Below are 20,205 nucleotides of genomic sequence, written 5' to 3'. Positions count from 1 at the left end.
ATCATATCGTAGCCTAAGCTTTAAATCATTGCCTTTTAAATATATACAAATACTACAACGTGTATGATGTATGATGTATTATTATAGGTAAAATTACTCTTGCAACGCTCTGATTTCTGAGAGATGCACAGAGAGGCGACAACAATGCGGTGTTTGATTTGCGCTCTTTTCACTCATAAAGTTTACATTCATTCACTTCTGGCGCTGATCCCCTGGCTCACCTGTTGTCTAGCAAACACCAGACTGTGTCAGCTTCAGCGAATATTCAGGCAGAATTATTCCTTGTCCGTTATTCGTTTTTTAAGCCATTATCCTTGCCATTCCGAATAAGGTATTCGGCTTCAGTCACAACCCTAATTATTACATTACATATTTTATTTTTACATGCAACATAGCTAAGGTCATATAGTAACAGCTCCACGCAATATTGTAATTCTAAAATTCACGTCGTACTTGCAAACACTTTGTATGCATTATGGTTAATGCATGCTGGAGTAGTTGATTGTTTCCGACAGCACTCGACTAGTCTATGCAAGCACTCGTACAGTATGACAAAAATTTCGCTGTATTTATGTGCGCATGCCCAGTAGAGCCAAACGTATTCTAGCCTTGCTGCGCGCCATTTGTCATATCCCGAGCTTTGCGTGTGTATGTGCACTGTGCCAAGGCATCAGTCATATACATTTTGACCACAGACATAATGTCAGCAAAAGCAGCATTATTAAGTAAATAAAATGAAAATAAAGTACATAAAAATAATTTGACCTTACAGCTCCAAACTCTGTTCTAGAGGGCCAGTGTCCTTTATAGTTTAGCTCCCGAGGTCGGACTGGGGGTAAAACCAGTACTCATTACCAGGGCCCCAAAGGAAGAGAGGGCCCTTGAAAAGTATGAATCTGAAATATATTTTATTTTACCTGGATATTTTCATGGGTGGGGGGCATGGGGGCCCATCAGGACTGCCTATGCATAGGGCCTGGGATCTTGTGTAACACCCCTGTTAGATTTAAACCTAATTATACACACTTGAACCAGCTAATCAAGCTCTTACTAGACACACTAATCTTCCAGATGTGTTAAGGCCAGTTAGAGCTAAACTTTTCAGGACATTGGCCATCCAGGATCTAGTTTGGAGACCCCTGATATACAGAGCTGTTACTTTGAACATGCTTTTTGATCATTACAAATAATAATGTAAAATTATTTTCTTAGAATAGGAGAAATGCTGTCTCTCGCATCACATACATTATCAGTAGTTAAGTATGTGGTCTTGAAGAGGACCCTTTTTTCTCTCATTTGGACTCGGTCTTGACTTGGACTCGAAACTTTTGGACTTGGAATTGACTTGGACTCGAACCTCTTTGGACTCGGTCTTGACTCGGTCTCGACTAGTCCTGGACTTGGACTTGACTTGGACTCGACAAAGCTGGACTTGACTACAGCTCTAGCTGTAATCCTGGAAGGGAAGATCTGGAGGATCATTACAATTTAAAATGCCTCTTATCACAACATAAAAACATGCTGTCGGATAGACTGTCATAAAGAGTGCTGCTGACATATGCTGTGATGTGGAAATGCAGCTCATTTTAATAACATACAGACTGGTCGTGGAAAGCTCACATATCTTCTTCTTTAAGATTTTGCAAAAGACATTGAGACCTGTTTTTTGAACCAAAACAGTTTTGCATTACTTTCTCCAAAATGAGGAAATAAACAAAAATGACAAAAATAAATTTTCATGAATGTCACGAAAATCATCCAGAAATTAAATTCAGCAAAATAAAACAACACATACGGTACCATGATAGGGGCTAAAATTAACTGAGCACCAAATGAGAGTAAATATAATCATTTATGAGTTCATAAAACAGTGTCACTCATCAGTTGGCCTGTAACATGTCTTATTAATCCTAACAATGCTTGAAAATCAAAATGATTCGGCACAGTTATTAAATCAGAAAGACTGCATTTTAATTATATAACATGTAATCTGATGTGCTGTGTTTCAGCACTGTGATCATTTTTAACGGTTCACAGTAAATGCTACTCTTTAATTAATTTTAAGTTCTTTAATGCAGTTTTTTTTTTTTCAGTTTAATTTATTTTAGTGCATCAAGTTAAATTGTATTTATTTTCAGCTGGCATTTATTTTATTTCAAGACACTTCTCATGTATGTATTTATTTATGTATTTTGGTATTTTATATTTATAATTTATAATTGCAATCAGATGTGTTTGCATGTTTTACATTTTTATGTATTTGTTTAATTTATTTTTTATATAAGTGTGCACATGCAGTTCCATGGCTGGTAAAAATGAACGAATGAATGAATGAATGAATGAATGAATGATTTTTAACAGTGAAGCTCCATTTTTTTCTTTGATTTTGAGGTGAAATATGTTTTTTTTAAAAGCTTTATCCTCAGTGTGGCTTGACAAAAAAGGTGGACAGATACTTTTTTTTCTGGACTCAGAATCATTACACTGTTATATAAAGGTCTGTTTTTTTATTTTAAGATTAACATAACTTTACAGACACCTCTAGACAAGACTGTATGTACTCTTGTCTATCTCACTTTCACACAGGATATCAGCATGTACTACTTAATTGAATAAATGAGGCTAATGCAATAAATCCATGCCGTTAATTAGCCAGTGGAGATGCGCCGCCATCCTCCTCCATGAACCGACCCCATGTCACAGCATATCATAAAGCTGACACTCACCCTGTCTGAAATTATCATGCCACCAATTAGTCTGAATAAAGTGAAGGCTGTACTTCCTGTTTGTAATTCATTCTCATTGGTGAAAGGATACACGAGTGAGCAGTGAGTCGTGTTAGTGTGGTGCTCTGCAAACCAACTGCTAATAAAAAATAAAAAATAAATATCGGGGGTTATGACAACAGTATTCAATTTCTTTGCACATTCAGTGGTGTCAGGGTTTGATGACTTATGTTCAGATGTTGTCTTGTGTTTCTTGTATCCTTCAGGTCTCCACAGAATGGAGCAAGAATGAGCAGAGTGCGGTCGAGAGTGAAGCATGAACTGGAGGCTCATTGAAGTCACTTACTTCCTGTTTATATGGAACCATATAACAGTTCAGTCTTCCCGCCAAGAGCCCTCGGCCAACGAGCAACATGTTACCAAGCAGTTTGACTGGCTCATCTCTGACCGTGGCCCTTTCCACCACTCGAAGGGGTACCTCTCCTTCATGGAAAGATTTCGCCAAGGATTCACGACCCGGTATAAAATTTATAGGTGAGTAATCAACACCATGCTATGCAGTGTGTATGGTCTTTGTTCACGATCATATATGAGTTTCTCCTGAGTTCTCTTAAAATGGGCTAGTTAAGAAGAACTGTCCTCAGTGTGAACCTGTTTTATCATCTTATAGAAGTTCAAAGCGTCCCGAGCATTAGTTCCCAGCCATTTAGAGAGAATATGCATGCGATCGGATCAGCGCCACGTTATTGTGCTTTCAGGGTTCCCACGCTCATGAAAAAGCTGAGCTCTTTAAAATACTGCTTTCCAGGCTTGGAAGAAATCATTAGCAGTTCTTTTTTTTTTTTTTTTTTTTTTTTTTTTAAGCACTGAAATAATACATCTGCAAGAAATTGTGGTAACATTTTATTTTAAGGACCAATTTTCACTATTAACTAGTTGTTAGTAACATGCATATTACCAGCATACATGTTGTTTTTTAGTACATATAAAGTACTTATAAATACCTTATTGTGCATGAATATATTTTAAATCCCTTAATCCTTAAAGGAACACTCCGACTTTTTGGGACTTTAGCTTATTCACAGTATCCTCCAGAGTAAGATAAGTCCATACATACCCTTTTCATTTCTGTGCGTTCTGTAAGTGTTATTTGACGCACCCACCGCTAACCTAGCTTAGCACAAAGACTGGATGTAAATGGATACTGTTAGCATAGTAATCCCAATAAGTGACAAAATAATGCAAACATTTTCCTATTTACATGTTGTGATCTGTATAGTCACAGCGTGTACAAATAACAAGGCTATATGAGACAGAGGCCATTTTTAATCGTATAAATACTGGGAACTATATTCTCACTAGGCGTAGGAGCACAGCTAATGTTACTTGGGCGGAGTGATTAGCGCAGCACACGAGACGTGCTGTTGATGGTTCCGTAAACAAAACAAGTGACTAGCTAGACGTGACTCGTGATCATGGTTGACTTTGAAGAATTGTCAGACTCAGAGGAATTTTACTGTGTATCAAACCAAGATCCAGAACCATATAGTTTTGAGCCAGAATACACAGACGAGGAGTTACAAACTTTGGAAGCTGTAAGACAAGATGTCGAAGGGAGAATCAGAACGAACACAGACTGGTGCTGTAAATGTGGAACATGCCAACCTATGCCGACAGAACCGAGTGCCTTTGTTGTAATTAATGATCACGAGCAGTGTGTTCATGACAACACAATAATAACAATAAAGGGGATACACGGAGCCCCTATTCATGTAATAGTGTCACTACTAAGGTTATATTACATTAGCATGGCACTGTTACTGTATGGCTAATGTTAGTCATCTCAAAACATAACGGAACACTTACCGCAGCAACAGGTGATCCAATTTGTCCTGTCTTTATTATCGATGGGATGGCTGTATCCTTTAGCACACGTTTCATGGTCCGTGTGGCAACTTGCATTTTTTTCAAAATAGTCGTCCACAGTAAAATGTTCAGAACAAACGAAATACTTCGTGATGGTGTTTACAGGTGTTTTTGGAACAAGTAGCCATCGATTCATCAGGTCAGCGTTTTGGGTTGGAATTCTATGAAACATCATAGTATTACCTGGTCTCCCCTGTTTATTGTCGCAGCTCTTTACAATACAGCAAACACCCATGATTGTACACTATAAATGTACTATCTAGTAATTGCTGACTCTATTACTCCAACTCTGAGCGAACACTCTGCTCCTCACCACTGCGCGTCTCAGGTGCTGCGCTAATCACTCCGCCCAAGTAGCCACTCCGCTCAAGTAACGTTAGCTGTGCTCCTACGCCTAGTGAGAATATAGTTCCCAGCATTTATACGATTAAAAATGGTCTCTGTCTCATATAGCCTTGTTATTTTTACACGCTGTGACTATACAGATCACAACATGTAAATAGGAAAATGTTTGCATTATTTTGTCACTTATTTGGATTACTATGCTAACAGTATCCATTTACATCCAGTCTTTGTGCTAAGCTAGGCTAGCGGTGGGTGCCTCAAATAACACTTACAGAACGCACAGAAATGAAAAAGGTATGTATGGACTTATCTTACTCTGGGGGATACTGTGAATAAGCTAAAGTCCCAAACAGTCGGAGTGTTCCTTTAAACTCTACATACCTAAACTTAACAGTTACCTTACTAACTATTAATAAGTAACTAACTATATTAATAAATAAGTAGCAAACTAGAAGTTTACTGAAGCAAAAGTTTTAGTTAACAGTGAGAAATGGTCCCCAAACTAAAGTGTGACCATTCTTTTCTAGTTCTGAAGTATTGCATCGGCAGGAAATTGCTCTTTGAGAGTGAGTGAAATCTCAGTAAACTGATTTTTGAAAATCAAGTAAGTGAACAATGAAAGAAAAAATAAATAATTAGTTGAAATTCATTGGTCAGGAGGCTTGACAACCTGCATTGTGTGCACAATTAAGTCGGCTGTTGTTCTTGTGAAGCACTGATTTCTGTTGTTAGATGCTCTGAAAATACTTTAAAAAGAGGTACCACTTGACATTAAATCTGTTCTTATTTGTTGACATTAGTTAATGCATACACTATCTTAACCTAACAATGATCTATACATTTGTACAACACTTGTTAACCTCTGTAAATGTCAGATAATAAAACATGTTCAAGCAGTTTTTCATGTTCAAGTTCACAGTGCATTAAGTAAGGAATAGCCTAATTGATGACGGTCCATTGAATTCTTAGAAAATAATGCACACCTGAGGTCGTTACAATGGCCCAATGTCAATTTTTCTGATTATACTACAGTAACCACACCTCAAGACATCGATCAAATGATATATTTCAAGGCATTTTTCCAGTTTTCTACTTGAATCGCTATTGTGATGATTATTTCTTCTGCATCTCACACAACACCTCCATTGCTAATTCCTAAATGTCATTATAAACCTAGTAACGGAGGCTTGAGCCATTGACAGCAAACTAATGCAGTTCATACATTTAATAACTAAGTTATATAAAAGAGTTATATGCTGTTTTAGCTTAGTAAGGACCTTTGATATAACTCAAATAATTTGGTGAAGTGATGCAGACGTAATGCAGTCAAGACCTGCCTGGAACCATGTTTGCCGTGTGTTTCCCTGAAAATAACTGCACACCTTAGAATGATCGTCAGCCAATCATATTCAAGCATTCAATGGCCCTGTAGTATAACTAATGTTAAAATATACAGTTTTTGATCTGAAAATTTATTAGTAAATGCTGAGGATAGCATTGCAATTAAAGGGGACATCTGATCTCTTTGGAGTGTTACAAGCTCTTGGTGCATAAATAAGATCTTTAAAGTTGCAAAGACGAAAGTCTTAAGATATTCTTTATCAAAGTTAAGGCTCTCCCAAGCCCTCTAAAATGGCTCATTCAAACAGGACACCACATGTCTATGTCACTATGTGGAAATATTTGCTTAATGCCGCCAAAATGTTCATGCAAAGAAGAAGTGGTTTCAGTAACCGCAGTTAGAGTTGAAGCAGCCATGTCAGGGAGATGCTGTGTATCTAGGCAAAAGCAAAAGCACTTTATTTGGCCTTCTGAAAGGAGGAGGCTATTTTGACTTTGCTACGACAATCTGGCACTTCTGAATCATGTTTTGCTATCAGTTTAAGTATTTGGTATTGAATGTTTAAAGTAAGATGAAAATTTTAAGCTTCCTATCACTGTTTATAAGTCCTGTACATTAAGTTTAAATCCATCCAAGGTTAAAAAACATTGTCATTTTGTAAAAATATCATTTTAAAATTACCTCAATTCTCAGAGATCCCCAAACGGTTCACGCGAACCTGTTCAAAAGATTCAGTTTCCTTAAACCCCACCTTTCGGTAGCATACTGTGTTCTGATTGGTCAACTAACATAACCAGTTTGGATTGGTTGTTCGGCACACACCTCCACGGTAAACTATGCGTTAGCATCTGTTTGGGGTGAATTATGTCTTATTCCTCTCATCGCGAAGCAAACAGTAAAATAAAAAACTTGAACAGCCTTGCTGCTTTTTCTTCTGTGTGGGTGTATTCAAGCCGCGCGCTTCAGTTTGAATTTGAATAGCGCGTTCAGCGCGGGGGCGTGGTCAAATTGGATATAACGAAGGGAGACATGAAAAACAGACATCGCTTTGTTTTCATATGGATTACTTTATCACAGAATATCTGTTAGCAGCACTTGTTTAGTTTTAAAGTAGACATGTCAAGCTTTCTATATATATCTCTCTCATGTCTCTTCGTTGAGTATTCACGGAGTTACACTTCATTTTAATGACGTGTTTGTACATGACGATCAGCACAAACAAAGGCTGCAGACAGCACACATACTGATAAGACGCTCGGAAGAAAACAGACACATAACTTCATAATCATACTTCGCGTTGTGATTCGGAGATGCTCGTTGTTTCTTAATAAAGTTGGTAATGAACCCTCTTTTATGGCCAAACGCTTTGAAAATCCCGCTGTACTCACCGAGATTAGAAAAGCAGTCATCAGTGAAATGTTGTGAACACAACAAAAGGGATTTGTTGTACTGCTCTGGTATTGTGGTGAAAATGAATTTTAGCCATTGGTTCTTCTGATCTTCATTCTTTGGCAGTGAAAATAAAACAAATGGTCTCCTCGACATGATGCTCTCACACCAAACAGAGTGTCTGTGTGTGGGGGTGGGGCAGGTCAGAGTTCTGTTTCTCCCAACACGGTAGGCGGAGATTATTATGCAAAGTGCTCCTAGTGACGTACATAGAAATGGGCAAAAGATTTGAAATTTATAACGACTCGTTTCAGCGATTCAGAGTCGACTCCTTACTTTAGAAGCCAATAACTTTGGGGCGTAGGTGGGGCATAGAGGACCTACAATAATGTACAGTATTTTAAAAATAATGTGTTTTTTGAACATTAAAGCATGTCAACATATTCTGTTACAGCAAATACACCAAATGATGCTTTAAAAAAGCACCATACGACCCCTTTAATAAATGCTGTAGAACTTTTATCCATGTTAACGAATGCAGTTAACTAATGTCCAAAATTGAAACCTTATTGTAAAGTGTTACCAATAGAGACGTTTGATGGAGGATAAAGTTTGTTAATGCTGTAGGTGTCATTATCATGTTAGTCCATGATACCTGATATTAACAAATTGAAATGTAAAGTGTTACCTAAATGTTAATGCTGCGAGGTTGCTCTTTCATCGTTTAGGAGATTAAATGGAGATGATGAAAGGTCTAAAGGAGAAATAAAAACAATAAGCCACAATTGAGTCCACAGCTGTTGCACAAAAAAAAATGTCTGAGCTCTGATTCTGCTATCATAGCAAATGTAGTTTGGGACATTTTCGGGATGTTGTCTATGACAGGAGAAACATCTGATAAGTAAGAAGATATTTCTTTCTTTTTTCTTTTTTTCTTTTTAGGTGAAGGATCTCAGCTTCATTAAAAGCTTCATTATTGGGCAGTTATCAGCTTCAAGAGAGCAGGAATTAGTAGCACTTGTATCATAACATTGTTTGAGCATGGAGTCATTAAAATATTGACGTGCACCCTCCAGGAGAGTTTAATCATGTTTTTATTCAGCAGAACTCCCCACATCTTTACCACATCATTATTATATCACTCTATGAAGTAACCTTCCTTTTGATTTATTATTAAGTCACTTGAAATAATTATATATCCCCTTCTCCATGAAATACTCTAAAAATTCATTACTCAAAGTATTCTTCAGTGAATCATACCAAAAAAATAAATTAATAAAAAAAAAAAAAAAAAAAATGACCTAGGAATATCGTCCCCTTGGAATTATAAGGTTCTATCTGACATTTTTGTCAAAATTGAGCTATTCACATATTCTTATTCTGTGACAATTTATTTACATTATGTGATGTTTTATTTTAAGTTGTGTACATTTTGGGATTTTTTATTGAAAAAACAAAAAGGTTCTATCTACAGAAGTCTATGGAACACAAAAACTTTAAAGCTCAATATCTCAAAACTACTCAGAACGCAGATAGAACCTTATAATTCCAAGGGGACGATATGTCTTACTTGGCAAAATCACGGTGAGTGAAAAGACGTGCAAAGCTTTTTAAAACTCTGAATCAATTGAATCAGTTGCTCCGTAAAATGATTCAATGTTTCTAAAGGTGTGTTCACACCAGACACGACGCGAATATGCTCATCGCGGCATTCACTGTAGATTACTCCTGGGTTGTTTTTCATGTCACTCGCACAAATAAAAACAATACATTTGGCTGTATCTCTCTCGGCCACCATAAAAACCATATGAAACCTTGTTTTTTATATCATGTGACTTGCAAATTTAATACAATATCCAAACCACTGTTTTAAAGCAACAACAACAAAAATTTTAAATGTTTCAAAGCTTCATTTATCAGTGCATCTAGTATGCATCCCTGCGAATGTGTTAAAATAAGCCCTACTGAGAAGTAATTAAAGTATCAATTGGATCTATATGGTTGAGATACTAATAGACATTGCATGTATTTCTACAAGCTCTCACAACACAACTGCTGTTCTTTTCTCAAGAATGCTTTCTACTTGCCGTGCAGTGACTTTTAAAATAAGCTTTCAAGATGATAACATAAAAAGTCACTGCAGAGGACACATACAATAGGTCTCTATTTCTTCAGTGCATTAAAGAATAAAGCCAGGTTAGGGCATGCGGTTGCTCTAATGGTCCTAAAATCTGCACTGGAGCGCGAGAGATGGTTGTGTCTTCACCTTGATGCACCGCTTTAGCTCAGACTTTGTCATTGTTTAGCCTTCCACTCGCTCGCTATGCCCTGAAATGCAGTTGTTTTACAATTTAAGATGTTATATATTAAAATGACACATTCTAATCATTATTGCAGGGATGTAATTAAAGGATTCTGTTATACACAGTGTGAAAAATGTCCTGCAGTGTTTGTCATCAAGAGATATTACAAACAAGCCATGACAGTGCTGTAATGAGCCCTTAATACTGTAAGCATATTTAGAGCTAAGTAAACAAAAATATGTTAATGGGCCAAAATGTGTAAATTTGGAGGGATCACCAAAGGGTTTTTGGTACAGTAATACAAAGATACAGGATGTATTTAAAGTACAATCAACTTAGCACAAAAGCTACTTTTTTCTTTTTCATGTTATGACCCTTTAAATGTACTGTAAAAGGGAAAACAGTCAGTGTAGGTAAGCGGGAGGCTATGGAAGTGAAAATGAAACACTCTGCAGTTTATAGCCTTTTTTGAGCTTGGATACAGCGAGAGCAAAATACTGGCATTGACATTTATTCTTTGCTGATATAATATCCTTCCGATGCCATGAAAACGTACCTGTCAGTAGCAGTGACACTTACATAAATCACCCCACACTCTGAATGTATTACGTTTGCAAGAGGATTTTACTTCTCAGAAGCTCAATGAACACCAATACAGTGTTGTAGAGGTGAGGAACACTTGAAAAGTACATTTTCTACTTGTTAAAATCTAGTTTTTATACTCTATGTAATAGTGACTATAGTGACTAAACAATACCTTGTTGAAACAGCAATGAATGGCTCTGATTTAAAACATTAAAACACTGATTGAGTTTCACATTTAAAGTATAATTTAATTGAAAACTATTTAATTATTTATACATTATCATAGTGATTAGCTGTTCTTAGCGACAAGAGCTAATAAGTGTAATAGGATAAAAAACTGACTGAAAAGGTCAGAGCAGTGATGCCCAGCTTGTCCCTAGACATGGTTCTAATAACTTTTACCTGAGAATATTTTGCTGCCTCATTTCAGAAGATTATCTTTTCCCATCTTTTCTCTTCATAACCCGAGAATGTGGAGACACATGCCTAGGGTTACGCAGCAGAAACGGTGCATTGAAGTATAGTTTGAAAGGCTGTGCATTTGGCTGTATTCTGAGCCACTTCAGACAGCTCACGAGTAATGCATGAAAACACACAATTATGACAAAATACACGGTTTTGGTGAGTTACCTTGTAAACGTAGTCTTAAATGAGTTATAAAGTCTTAAATTACCTTCTAAGAGTTGCGAGAAAATAGGATATGTGTCAGATCCATCATGTGCATCAGATTTTAAAGAGACAGTGCTGCTTTAAAAGTAAAACCTGCTGAAGTCTGTCACTGATGTAAACAAAAAAAATATCAAAAACAGAATAAAAAGAAAAATCCTTGGACTGTTCTAGTCACTGATTACTTTTTTTTTTAGCTTATATAAAGATTAATATGTATAGTTTATGCATATATAACACAGTTTATGTGATGATTGCTTTAAAATCACTTAAATTAAAAGTTGTAATACATTTCAGAGCTTATTAAATGTAAAAAAAATAATGGATTTCAATTATACTATGATGAATTGCGAAAATTGAGGGAAAATGCACCAGCAGGACAAAAAAAAAAAAAAAAAAAAAAAAACATTGTAAAAATGTTCAGTTATCGTAGTAGTAATAACTGCCTGTTTTTGCAAAAAGAATTTCATAGCTTATAAAAAAAAAAAAAAGTGGGGGCCGGTAAATTTCATCATGTTACCGGCCATTGGCAGGTGTGGCAAGAAGTTAATTTTAGGCCCTGTATGTATGATATTTGGTCTGTGGCACTTGTACTGGTGGGAAATTGTACTAATAGGATTCAAAGCTTTTATTGTCAGAAGTGTCATCAAAATTAAAGTAAAATGATGCTTTACTGACATTGAATTTCTTAAAACGGGGTACAACACTTGTATTGTTGTTGCAGCTGCTTCAAAGTAATTGGCTCTCAAACAGACACAAGCAATGTTCATGCATGACCTCCTTATAAAATAATTTTCCTCTCAATTCCCAACCCATCAGTTGCCATTCCAAGCAAACTTTGAAGAGAGATGCTGGTGCCGCCTCACTTCCATATGTCTGCACTTGCTGTCCTATTTTATGATTAATGTCAAGAAGTCTACGTTTTGCATTTTCCCATTCCCGACACTGTCATCCAGTGGCTTTAACGTGTCTGGAACGGCTCAGAATGAGCGTCCTAGAGGAGACAGACAGCTGAGATGTGATCTAACAGAACCCAGTTCCTAATATTACTCCTATATCCTCCAGTCTCTTTGTATAGTAAAGCTCCACATATTTGACTGACATGCTACTGCAAATAAAGACGCAGAAGTTGCGGTCTCAGCTTTCACAAGAGCACGCTTTGATCCCTCTGTTTCCTGTGAGCGGAGAATTGTGCGATAGACTTCATCTGGGTCGCGTGTTTGATATTCTAATGGAAGATTTAGGCCGTTTTCCTTCGCTCTGTCTTTGCTTTCATTTCCACGTCTCTGCTGTTGTCTGTGTTTGCTTTCTCTCGTCTCTTTTCCCCTCCGTCCTTCCCGTCTCGTCTCATCCCATTCTGTTTTTGACTCCACTCTTCTTTTATCTTTCCTTCACCCTGTCTCTATGTTTTCTCTTCACTGTATCTCTTTCCTCTCATGTCAGATGTAGTTCACCCTCAACATCTCTCTCTCTGTATTTCCACTGAGGCTTACTCTTTTCGGGGAACCTAAGGGCTGGGAGTGTGAAAAGTTTTTATTTATTTATTTATTTATTTTGTATATCACATACTGAACATGTCATCTTTTGTCAGAGGGCTTGACTGACTGTACTGTATTTGAGTTGTTTGGTTTCTCCTGTGTGACCTATTTATGTGTGCTTGTGTTTTCAACTCCTCAAACTATGATTTTACGTTTAGAGAAAAACGGATTATCAGAAAATAAAAAAAAAAATAAAAAAAAATGATGCATTCAAGCCTTGTCAGAAATATAATTTACAAGTTGAATGCACATGAACATCATCACAAAGTCACCATGAGTGGGAATGATAAAATGAATTAAATCATTATGGACTTATACTGCAATGTTGAATAACGATTCAGTTTATAGCAAAATCTGCACTTTTGATAAAATTAATATAAAATGCACAAAATTAATAATAAAGGTGCACTCATATCTTGTAAAAAAATCATTTTTATCATTTTATCAATAAGCAATTTAGATTTTTAGACTTCTTAACCTAAGCCCAAACCTAAACCTACCAATTTTATCTACAGTACATATTGTATATAATATATGTGTATACATATAGGTTGCAACTGAGTACACTTCATACTGAGTATTACAGCATCTTTGTAAATTAGATAAAAGCATAAAGCAAAAACACAGCCAATGCACATCCTTTACTCATCATTTTGTGTTTGAATTTATGAAATTATTTTCAGAAATAATGTTTCAATTTAATGTTGAAAAGGTGCATGGCCATCTTTCTGCAACCGATTAAGTATTTACGTAACCCCAACATGTAAATTCAGACTTTCCAGCAATTTGAATGCACCAAAATAAACAAATAAATTGATAGACTTTATAGATATTATGATCAATACATTTAGAAAATACGAAAGATGACGTTTCATTTCATGTCTTTGTTTTTGTGAAATTATGTAGATTTAAAATCACCCGTGAAGCTAAGGATGACCGTTTTACAATATATGAAAAAAAAAAAAAATGCAAAAGAAGATTAGAAATGCTAAAAAATTAATGTTGCAACAGACTCTAAACAATCGCAGCTGTTATTATGCAAGAAAAAAATAGATACATTTTAATAATAATAATTTTGTTTAAAGTTCAAATTTGGTTACAAGATTTAAATTAAAATAATTGAAATGAATAATTTTCACTTGAGTATGAAGTTTGACAGCTGTGATGGATTTCCCTTTGTTGCCACAGGAATACCATTAGTGTTTGCAAGCAGTAGCCTTATTCACCAAGGTTTCAGCTAGGGATATGCTTCAGGTGCACGCTTGACTCATAAAGTGCGGAAAACGGAAATACATTCTGCATTTGGCAGGGACATGGCCTCTGGCATGGCGACACGGTGGCGGCATGGAGGGATCGTGTCTCCCTGTGTTCCCCTGTCTCCTCCAACAGAAGGAAGCATCAAATTCAGCCGTCAATGCAGGATATCGGCTTGCTTGTGACAAGACAATTAAATCGTGCATCAATACTGAGTGGAATTCAGTGCGCTTCTCATTAAAAATTTAATCAAAAAATCTGCAATCACATCTGTCTGACATCTGCACTGCTGTCACATGAACTGGGAAGGCTCATCCATCAAACGTCCGTAATCTGAACAAAAGTTTGTTTCTCCGTTTCTGGAGCAAACGCCTGAGCCGATGATGTGTTGTCTTCAGGGCTTTGAGTCGCTCAGGCTGCCGTTTTCTCTTATGTGGTGAATTGGGTCATCGCATCTAATTCTGGTCTCACTTCTAGCCAGCAGAAGTTACATAATGCCAAATAAATGCTGTCTAGTCATGTTTTGTCCCACAATACGGTGAGCTCTGATTGGATCTAGCTGCTCAGATTATACAACAATCAGAAGCAGCCCCGAAGGCCCATCTCCTTATGTTCGGCTTCACCTAGTGTTGATTTCCCAAACAAGCTTCTTGCTCTGACTGGTGAAGTATGTAACAGGGGCTAACCCAGATGGGCATTCAGTGGTTGATGATGATGACTAGACTGATGTGACTGATGGCTAAAAGCCATTTAAATATAGCAAATGAGATGATGCGCACTTAATGAATTATATGCCACATTATAAAACAAAATTTAGTTGTGTTTGTGTATTGTTCATTTTGAATGATTCAAAAACAGTGTTAAAAAAACAACAAAGCGAAAAAAAAATAAAAAAAAATAAAATAACACTCGGAATAAACCAAAAGTACAAAATAAGGCAATGTGCACCACTTGTGCACCACTTATATAATCACTTCCCCTCAATATCAATATGTTGTAGTTGTAAGTTGCCTCAACTGAGTCTTGAACTTTTAAGAATATACTTTAAATTTGTGGCCAGACATTTGTTAGTATAATGTATTTAGACCTAAAGCAATAAAAGATTCACAGTCAATCAGAATGTGAACGTCTCCCATATATGGGAGATATTCACATTCAACCATTCAACAATTCGACCTCACAGTCAGAAAAGTTTCCTTCTGTATGCAATTTACAGATCATGCCAAGTATTTTAGCTTCACTGAACCAATTATCTTACGCATGAATCTTCATTCATCTGATTCACTAATGAGTTCTGAATATTAGATTCACATCAGCTCTTGGCTAATTCCACAGAAATTGTGTTCAAATACTGAGAGACTTGGAAAGAAATTAATAAATTATTCATGCATTCATTATAGCTGGTAATTGAACTGTACCTGGTGAGAAAATTGAATAGAAATAGATAAATTTCACTGGTGCATTCATTTTCATTTGGCCAGATGGTGTGATTTAATGTTGTGTAAAGGCCACTGTACAGCAGTCACTACCCAAACACAGAGGTTGTGGATTTGGATTTGGATTATTGGGAAGTCGTGGCTTAGTGGTTAGAGGGTTTGACTCATAACTCTAAGGTTGTGGGTTTGAGTCTAGGGCTGGCGATTCCATGACTGAGGTGCCCTTGAGCAAGGCACCGAACCCCTGCTTCCCGGGTGCTGCAGCATAAATGGCTGCCCACTGCTCCGGGTGTGTGTGTGTGTGGTCACTGCTGTGTATGTGCACTTTGGATGGGTTAAATGCAGAGCACAAATTCTGAGTATCGGTCACCATACTTAGCTGTATGTCACATCACTCACTCATTTCGAATAAAGATTTATTGTGAATTCACGTCGCATGTTCCACACTCTATGGGTTAAAGGTAGAATTTAGTGAAACTAAATAGTTATAGTCAAGCCACTCTTTTAAAAGTAGACTGAACTACATGTTACTAATGCATTGTAGCTGATAATATAATATAATATATATTATATTATATTATATTATATTATAACCAGAGTTACAATTAACTGGCACAAAAAGAATAAGGATCTAATTTTAAATGAAATACAAACAATAAAATTACCTAACACTGAATGTAATTAAAAATGAAAACATTATAGGGTCTATACTAGTTTGTGGAACCAAGTAACATCAACACTTTTGTTGTTACTACTAGCAGTTGTTCGTTTGGAGACCCGTGTCATATATCATTATTATTATTAATTTTTTATACTGTTAAATATTTTACATTCAGAGTTTTCGAGGAGGCACCAGATGCCTCGAATCCATGGAGAAAAATGCTCCTGGCCAAGCACAGATGCCCTGTAGCCTTGATTATTCAACAGCCCTTTTCTTAATAGTTGTTTTGCTTGTTGCCTGGGAACACGCGCAGCTCAAATACGATGGTTAGTAGCGAGCAGAACATATTAACAATAGACGTGTCCCTGGAGCTCTGTAGCGCGTGCTGTGTTCAGAATCAGATTGCTCTCCGAGTGAACTTCTCCCTGGGCGCGTCTTTATAAAGCCAGATTAAACGACAGCTTAATGCTGGACAATGGCAGCCCGATCAGCAACAAGCAAATCTCCACTCCTCTAATGACCTGGACGTACCATTTTAGTCTGCAGGCCAAACGCTGCAATTTCACATGCTGCTGCTCCAGTGCTCTGCTCAGCCGGAAAGGTCACAATCACTTTGAGGAAGATGACGAATCGCCAGTCAACGATTACTGGGCCAAAGGCGTTACTAGAGAATAATTAAATGGCTTTTCGATCAGTAATCTGTTGTGACACTTCACTGTTGACTGCTCACTTGTGCTAAACTCGTCCCGTGAGGAGCAGAAGTGTTTACATGATGGGCAGCAATGAGCAAAATAGAGTTTAGAGTTGCAGCAAAACTATCCATCATACCTTATGATGTGAAGTTCAGATTATATATTAATTAGTCTGTAACTAACCGGGTATTTAACTCTTTCCTCACCATTGACATAATTTTCCATCATTTATGAGACTTTTTTTTCTAGCTTTCCATGTTTTTTTGGTCACTGTTATATGCTAGGGGGTGCTATTCCACGTCCTATGAAAGATCACTGAATTTCTAGATCAAAACACGTCAAGAAGAATCAGGAACAAGCGATTGTGTATGTAAGCGGATGCACATGCAAAATATCACAATCATCAAACATGAAATAGCATATAAATCAAAACTGCACAACATTACTAAATTAAATATAGAGCCAGAAATTGGTTTAGGACTGGGAAGCTTTGGGGGTGTTGATGGAAACAATCAGCTCCATCTATATTTTGATCATCGATCTGAATCCCATTCAAGTCTTTGACATAAACACAATTTCTCAGCATGCTGTTCAGAATGTTGCCTTTTTCATGAAACTTTCCCACATTCAAATGTTGATAAAAATAATAATGCATGAAGCTGGAATAAAACAGTTTTATTTTTTATTTTTTTATTATTTTTTTTAATAAATAAAGAAAATATTGAGTACATTTTTTAAATTTTTACGTCTTTTTTTAATGTTGATTGTTGTACTGAAATTTTTAATTTGGTTCAATTAAAGAACCAACTTTAAAAGACAATTCAGTTTGCATAATTTAATTGAGCCAAATGAATATTTTCAATGCAGCAAGTCAAAACAAACTAAGTTTTGACCTCCAAAATCTTTTACAGTGCAGTCCTACTGAGAGATGCACTGAATACTGAGATGTTCCTGTCACTTATATAGTTATACTGATAATATAATTTGATTTAAACTCAAATAAATAAATAAATACAAGCATGGTCTCAGACTCCTGGACCCCACTGTAACTGTTTTTCAGTGTTCAGCTGCAAGGCAGGATTTCAATCAACCAACTGTGATTCTGTCACTTTTAATCTTCCATTTCCAGGAATCACTCTCAAAGTAACATTGCATGAGCTGGATTTACCAGAACACTTTATATTAGATTTCTTTTTTTTTTTTTGAACATAGTAAAACTAAAAAGGAATATTCTTGGTTTAAAAAAAAAAAAAAAAAAAAAAAAAAAAAGTTAAGCTCTATTGAGCTCTGCAACATGCTGTGAGTCACCACAAAAAAATCATTTGGACTTATCCCTTAAACAAAACTAAAAACATGTATCTCTTAAAGTGGAAGTCAAATATTCACTCATTACACTCATATGTCAGTATGAACATAATAGCAGAGATTTATTTAACGACATTGTGTGTGCAAATTATATCTAACCTTGAACCACGCATTAAGGGTGTAATTGCATTGCTGTAAATGTGTTTGTGTTTAGTTATATTATTGACAGTGAACTTAACTTTAGCCAGAACTTAAACATGGCCATTCATCTTGATGCAACTACTCTAGGAAGTCCAAAAACTTCAATACCAATGTAGCGGTTCTGTACAAGCAATATTAAAACTGTGCTACTGGCTATCAAATGCCATAAACTAATGGACAAACTAACTGTTATAGTCTGATTTATTTTATGGTTTAATTTTTAGAGTAAGAGAGACTGCAGTATCCTTTCTGCAGCACCATAATAGCTGTCAGATTGCACAACAATAAAATCAAATGACATGGTGTGCTGCTAATAAGCAAAAGCCCATTAGCCTTTCAGGCTTGTGTTGAGAGTGTAATCGTTTTGAAATTCAGGGAATTGTATCCTACATGTGGATATAGCTGTGATGGGCCAATGGTATTACATTCAATGGGAGAAAGTGGAATGCCCAATATGACGGCTTTGATTAAGTAAATCCCGCCTTGCAAATAAAATAAACACTTAATACTAAAGCAATTTAAGGATGTGGAACTGTAAACATGTAAAATTAAAGATTGGTTTATAGCGCTTAATTAATGACATTTTCTTATTTTCTGTGACCTAATCTGACGTGGGAATTATTTAAGGGTAATAAGATGTTGGCAAAGCATTGTCTAACTCTTTAAATATGTTAATTATAACGACAATGGATATTGTATACAACATTTGTATAGAGTCTATTCGTGTATTATCTTACAGTTTATAAACCTTGAATTAAATGTATAGTTCAGTCATAAAACTCTTCTGAGCAGCTGATTGATTTACTTAAAGATGGTTGCTTTAACCAATCATGTGTTTGCTTCTATCTACGTAACCTATTTATTCCCAACTTTTATCAAATCAGTTAATTGCAGCGCACCTTGGGATTTTGCTAACCCTCAACCTTCCCCAGCACCACTTGCCTAGATCTTTAAATTAACTTAAATTCAAAATGTTAAACTTGAGACCCAGCCAATTAAACACAGACACTGCAAAAACTTTAATTTAAAGGACAGAAAGGCAATTCTAAGCTAACTTAAACATGGGGTTTCAATATGCATTCACTTAATGGGATTGCTTGTTCTTAAAATCACTGGTTCCAGGTTTTCAGATAGTCCAGGGTTTGTGCGATCGCCCTGATTGGTCTTCATTGTTCTTGGACTGCAGCTTGTGTTGATGGCAAATCCAATATAAATGCAAATGTCTCTATTAATGCACTTTAAAGTCTGCGAGCGTCTAATGTAATTAAAGCAAAAAATGACCATTTTTATTTGAAATTATCATATTTATGAAAGTGGCATGTTGATCAGGTCATTGTGTAGCATTGAAAAGGTGTGAAAGAGGCTTTGTTGGACTGTTGTAGACATTGACTCAGAATTCAATGGAGTTTAATAGCAAGGTGCATGAAAAAGAGGTGATCATCCAGTGTTTTCTGTTTTTTAGTTGTGATTTTGGTATATGAGGAAAGCTACTCATCTGATTTGTGTTATGAAAAAAAATATCATTTTGCAGAAATGTCCAGAACAATCTGCAGTTTTGCTTGTGCTGCAACATGACTGCTAAACTTAGGGTAAAAATTGCAGATTTCTCTCTTTTTTTTTTTTTCTTAACCTCAACACATAACAGATGTCAAGCAGTATTTCCACAAGTGCCAATTTTGCAGAAGTCCTTGTACCTACCTCGACAACTTTGCTCTTGAAGATCAGCACATTTCAGCAGAAGCGTCCTATTTTAGGCGGCGAATCTTCAGTCTTACAGTTCTCACAAATCAAAAGCACACAGATGTATTTACTTTACGGAGCAATAAAGGAGCTCTT

At 36.3% G+C, this 20,205-nt stretch overlaps 1 protein-coding gene across 1 annotated transcript in view; it reads left to right on the top strand.

Moving 5' to 3' along the window:
• The window catches only part of brinp1 (bone morphogenetic protein/retinoic acid inducible neural-specific 1), a 173,408-nt gene that overhangs the window by 38,551 nt on the left and 114,652 nt on the right, over nucleotides 1–20,205 (top strand). The window contains exon 2 of the mRNA XM_026240636.1: nucleotides 2,993–3,260. Coding sequence (XP_026096421.1) covers nucleotides 3,043–3,260 — 218 coding nt within the window. The 5' untranslated portion in view covers nucleotides 2,993–3,042. The remainder of the gene's footprint in view (nucleotides 1–2,992; nucleotides 3,261–20,205) is intronic.

This window comes from Carassius auratus, linkage group LG30F (genome assembly GCF_003368295.1).
Source record: "Carassius auratus strain Wakin linkage group LG30F, ASM336829v1, whole genome shotgun sequence".
NCBI classification, from domain to species: Eukaryota; Metazoa; Chordata; class Actinopteri; order Cypriniformes; family Cyprinidae; genus Carassius; species Carassius auratus.
Note: the sequence above shows the minus strand (reverse complement) of the source record. Positions and strands in the feature narration are given on the sequence as shown.